The sequence below is a fragment of the Eurosta solidaginis genome, chromosome 2, assembly GCF_040869045.1.
Source record: "Eurosta solidaginis isolate ZX-2024a chromosome 2, ASM4086904v1, whole genome shotgun sequence".
NCBI lineage: Eukaryota > Metazoa > Arthropoda > Insecta > Diptera > Tephritidae > Eurosta > Eurosta solidaginis.
Genome location: NC_090320.1, coordinates 199585413 through 199591412, shown reverse-complemented (window position 1 = coordinate 199591412; position 6000 = coordinate 199585413). Strand labels below are relative to the sequence as shown.

General features: G+C 39.8%; 1 protein-coding gene across 1 annotated transcript in view; it reads right to left on the bottom strand.

The window, feature by feature from the left end:
• Positions 1-1652: 1652 nt before the first annotated feature.
• The window catches only part of LOC137240500 (estradiol 17-beta-dehydrogenase 11), a 143384-nt gene continuing 139036 nt past the window's right edge, over positions 1653-6000 (bottom strand). The window contains exons 6-8 of the mRNA XM_067766873.1: positions 2599-2720; positions 2419-2535; positions 1653-2350 (exon numbers count right to left, since the gene is read on the bottom strand). Coding sequence (XP_067622974.1) covers positions 2068-2350; positions 2419-2535; positions 2599-2720 — 522 coding nt within the window. The 3' untranslated portion in view covers positions 1653-2067. The remainder of the gene's footprint in view (positions 2351-2418; positions 2536-2598; positions 2721-6000) is intronic.

The window sequence follows — 6000 nt, the reverse complement described above, 5'->3', positions numbered from 1 at the left end:
TGGCAACGCTTTGATTAGGGACAGTATGTCACGAGACCGATACCTGTTGCTCCACTCAAAGTTTTATTGCAACTCTCCAGAAAAGCCAAATGGCTGCTCAAAAAGCTACTATATTGAAGAGGTGGTCAATTGCCTAAAACATACCTTCACTGCGTGTCGCGAGGATAGTTCATTTCAAGCCATCGATGAATCAATGGTCAAGTTCAAAGGACGATCAGCATTGAAGCAATACCTTCCAATGAAACCCATAAAACGTGGAATTAAAATTTGGGAAAGATCTGACTCATCCTCTGGCTATGTATACGACTTCAATATATATTTTGGGAAAGCTGAATCACGAAATTTATCCGACAACTCGGCATTGGGCGAGAGGGTAGTTTTAAGTTTGACAAAAACTATAAAGCGAACGAATGTGGCACTTTTCTTCGATAGATTTTTTTCCTCAGTGTACCTCTTCAACAGCATACCATTTCCGGCGGTCGGAACTATTATTTCCAATCGGAAGCAGCTTCCTACGTGTACAGAGAAGTTGAAGAGAGGAGAGAGTTTGTGCTACCAAAATCAATTTGGAACATCATGTGCCTTCTGGCAAGACACTAAACTGGTGACTGTAATGAGCAATTGTCATGGCGGAGACATAGGTTGGATTCAACGGAAACAGAAAAACGGTGAAAAAATCAACTTGGCTTGCCCAAAGTCCATTATCGAATACAATCAATACATGGTTGGGGTCGATCTGTCTGACCAGATGTCACAGCTATACGATATCAACAGGAAGTCTACAAAGTGGTGAAAAAAGGTATTTTACAAACTTCTGCAGACTACATGTGTCAACTCATGGATACTATAAAGAGAAACGCACCACTTGCCAAATTACCCTTACATTGATTTTGTCATTTCATTAGCGGAGGATATGATTAAGTTTGGGCTAGAGAAAACTAAAGTGCCCAAGAAGAAGAAATCTGGACGACATTTGAAGAATCGAGACGTCAATTACGGCATAGTTGGCGATCATATGCCCATCGAAGGCACAACGCGACGCCGATGCGTGAAGTGCTCAAAGGACAAGAAAGGTGGAAAGAACGATAAGCGTACTTTCTTCACATGCAAGACGTGCGAAGTGCCACTATGTTTTAAGTGTTTTACACCATATCATATGTAATATTTGTTTTTTGAATGAATAAATTTTATAAACTTACTCTGGTTGAAATATTTAATTATGGACACTGCTGGGACATTATATCCCAAATTTTAAACTTAAACAACCGTTTGGGATTAATTGTCCCACCCCCCACGGCGCCTCTGATAAGGAAAATTGATATTCGGGCTCGGTCAAAGTTTTAACTTTTTAGTAGTCTTTAAAGTCCAACTAGTGTCGATATTGCATATCCCACAGTTTTTTATCGGTTCGAAAGGGTTATGAATCTAGATGGTGGGAGGGCGATATGGCCTAGAAGGTTTCATTTGGTCATACGAAATCGTTCCAGAGATGGTCGGGCTAGTATCTTAATGGTGCTTGTTACCGGAACGTACCGGATCTGCATCCGGCAAAGAACCATCAACATCGATAACACTCCCCAAGGCCCAACAACAACAACAACAATATGACGTGCTATGTTACTTTGTGATTGCGAATTAAATTTAAAATTTTTTTAACTTTTATATTTTCAATTACATTAGTTAGTATGCATTTATTGAGCTAGACTTACACCCATTACATTTCGTAATTATTAATTAATTATCGATTAATTAATATATACATTTTTTGTTGCAAATGTTACTTAAAAATAAAAATTATTTTACTTTAACACCGCAAATTAACAATTTAAAAAGTATGGGGATTGCCTTAATATTTACATTAGTGAAACAAAACGAAACTGAACTAAATAAAATAATTACAACTACAACTAAAATACAACACTAAAGTAAACATAATATCACTAGAGATTGAGACGGTTTCCCGGTGCACAAATCATCGAAAGCCACACTGCCGCGGGGCAAAGAGCAACAATTTATGATGCCAAAAACGCAAAATAAATCAAATGCAAAAATCTACAATAAAAATTCTCACAGGACACGCTCGCCCAGTGATGGGGTACGTTGCACCAATAGCGAAGCGGTCTTCGGTAGCGTTCCACTAAAATCTGAGCACAATTCTGTTGTATGTTTTGGTATAACGGTTTTGCGAATGGCTTTGGCCGTTGAAATGCTTTCATTTAACTCCAATTGTTTTTGTTCGTTAGCGGAAGCGATAGGCGTGGCAACCAGAGGCTTTTGAGCAGTGCCATGTGGCGCAGCATCTGGCACGAGACGACGCAACAAACCGCCAACACAGCCCCAAGGGAATATCCTGCCGGAAAGAAGAGAATATATTAAAATATTTTTAAAATATCAAAATTGAATTTTCTTACGCCTTACCATTTGAGTGTGAGCAGGAGTCTTATATAGCCCGGTATTATTGTGATCTTCTCGTTTTTCTTGATTGCCTGTATGATACGATCGGCTACGTCATTGGGATTTAATGTGGGCACCCATCTAACAAATTTTTATTTGCTCTTATTCTATTCTAGAAAATGTTGACTCTTTCATATTACATACCTGGCATTGACATCATCAAACATGCCGGTGGCTTGAATGAAGAATGGACAAATACAAGTTGTTTGAATATTATTATGACCGAGACATTCCAATTCCAGACGCAAGGCCTCATCAAATCCAACCTGTATGGTGAACAAATACAAGTTATATTAACTTTAGTGGATGTCGTACTGCAATTCCTTCAAATATTGCACCCAAAACTTCAACCGATGATAAAATGGAAGTGTTAACTATTTGACTGGCAAACGGGTGTCGGTATAGTTTTTAAATGAAAAATTTAAACTGAAGATAATTGAAAAGGGGGGGGGGGGCGGGGGCTACTTTCCGTTTTTGTTTAATTTATATATAAATCTAGTTTTCATCAGAAAGAGTCACCATAGTTTCTAGTGCTAGAATGCTGAGACGTAGTACTGGCCAAACATTGGCTTGCCCCTATTTCCCTCACAAACTTATTCTTCGCTTTCCTCTATTTCTTCTTCAACCGGAATGAAGGAACTCGGCGATTTTAACAAAAAGAGCAAAAAAAGCTTTAAGACTCAGGCCCACACGGTGGGTAAATTCGTATGCCGAGCTATGTCCTGTAAATGCTCTTCTCGCTCGACACTCTGGCTTAACTTCCATCTGGAGTAACTTAGTAACGTATGACCTACATGTTATGTGTCCCAACATGACATCATCCTTTCAATTGTGAAAGCAAACGCATCTAAAACTAATGTCCCTATGGTACTACCCGGTTCAAACTTCCAGTTTACTTAGACTTCCGTTAGATTATAGTGTTGAAAATTCCTAAGCGATGCCACCTATTTGATGAGGCAAAGCACTGATACAAGAAGAATACTCGAAGGAATCCATCAATAGAGTAATGAAGATGTGAATAAATGCCGACGAAGTAAAACCGCGTGACTTGCTTCCGAAGAATCCCTTGCTCTTTGCTGCACCATAGACGCTTACTCACGTACATTTTCCATCAGAATATAATGCAGTGGAGCCGATAGATTTTACTAACATTTACCTGAGTTGGTGAATTACACTGAGATTGAGCGGACAGTGTTTGCTGCTTTTCTATAAATGACGAGAAGAACGATAATGGAATGGGCGCATAAGACTAAATCAGGTCCTACCAACAACAGATTAGATCAGTAACTTGTACGCCAAAGACTACAGGTCTATTAACCTAGCACCTTGTAACATCGCGTTACAATAGCACCACCCCATCACCCCATATGTTAATACAGCTGTGCCGACAATTATGCCACATCAAAGGAAAACTGATCAGCAAACAGCAACTGATATGAGGCAAGCATCCCACAGCTCGGCACGCAAAGCACGCCGCAGGCTTCGACCAAACGGCAATATTCGATGAAGTACCAAAAACAAGCATTTAATATCTCCACTCGATTATAACGAAGTTCGAGTAAAAGAAATGGATATGCTGTTGGCACTTCATTTCTTGCAGGTAAGTCGGAAGAGGTGGTTGCTTTAGCATGGGTGATTCTTCGCTTGTGAGGACAATGGGCCGAGCTTTTTAAGTTGTTTTGCCACCGCGCAGTCTTGGAGACGGTGGTGTCCAGGAAGTGAGACATCACTAGCTTGGGATTTCTCGCAGTTATCATTTCAAATCCCGGTCCCACCGAGCGAGCTGCCGCCAAAGGAGCACACCTGTTTGACAAGACAAAGCATCAACCTCCGTCCCTTCGGAGGCGTAGTCTCTGACACCACTCTATCTGAACGCCACATCCCAGAAAGCTGCCACAATGTGGGTGCATTCGTATTTAGCACTTAAGATACTGTGTTTTTATTTGAGGGTTTGTAAGACTTCTTCATGACCATGGATTGAGATAAAGAGGAGTACGTTTTGGCACGCATGAGGGACCAAGAAAGCACAACATCACCGGCAGTGTCGCTCAGGGACATGTTGTAGGGTCAGTGCTATGGAATGCGAACATGGGACTGGAGATGGGTCGCAAAAGGCCGAATTGGCTTTGGTGAGCTCTAAGCGAAACATTGACTCAAAACTAAATTTTAAGGAGGACTTCAGGCCGGTGGGAGAGAAAGTTTCTAGAGTTAGAGGAGCCCTAACGCGAATTATGCTTAACATTGGCAGCCCAGGCGAAGCTAACCGTCAGCTATTGTCCAACGTAACCAGGTCGATAGTATTATATGCAGCATCAGTATGACACGGATCTGAAATCGCCCACCAAAAGGTATATTACATAGCTACCTACCGTATTACTGCTATACGAATAGCATGTGCTTATCGGACTGTGTCCGACGACGTGATCCTGGTTTTACATCGGAAAATCCCAGTAGATCTACTTTCAAGGGAAATGGCCTACCTATATGGCATTGGAATCGGCAGAACATCTGAAGATGCCAAGAGAAATTCAAGATCACGAAAAATAGTTAAGTGGCAATAACGGGGGAAGAATCGAGGAAAGGGCTTTGGACCTTCATGTTATTTCGGAGTATAAAAGAATTGTACGAGCGGAAACACGCGAACTTAACTACCACTCACGCAGATATTAAGTGATCAGGCGGTTTCAACGAGTATCTACATAAGCGTAGCATAAACGAGGATCCTTTCTGTCCACACTGTCCCACTGTTATGATTTTTGCTGAGCTTTAATAGTCCGCGGCCGTGGAGTAACCCATTTTTTATACCTGCTCACTTAGACACCGTACAAGACACTGTGAAAGGTTGTGAGATCCAATATTAATACTAGTAATTAATGTACAATGACAATTACATTTCCATAAGAGAGGAACAAAAAATGAGAGTTGGGATGGTTGAGGGGAAGCATCAGAAAATTTTCTGGTTTTTTTTTTTTGATTTGGATGCTGCTGGTGTTAAGTTGTTCTCGTGCTAAGAAAAAAAAACAGTTTAAGTATTTGGCACTAAAAAATTTTGTTACACGTGGAGAACACGAGGTGCACAAGTACCACCCGTGTAAACCTTCGAGATTATATATTTTGGGTCTTCCCAACCAATTCTTGCCGGCTATCAGAAGGAAGCCAGAAACATCCATGATGTTCCCGATCCGAGCCATCCCTTCTACAAGTGTTCAGCAGTGATCATGCCTGGATAAATGTTAATGATTATAAAGAAAAATTTTAGAAAAGGGAAAACATATATACCCATATCTATGGTATATATTCCTATATTACTGGAAGTGACTTAATATATAAAAGCGTTTGAAATTAAAGTAGCAAGAAAACAACAGATTTTTTACAAAGAAATTTGTAAGAATATGAGTTTCTGTTAATGAAACTGAAAATTTTGCGAAAATATAAGTATATAAAAAAAAGAGTTTATTAAATACTTAAATATATATGTGAAGAAAATTATATACCTACATAATACATAAATAATTATATTTTGTAAAGTATAAATTTTGAAGTTCT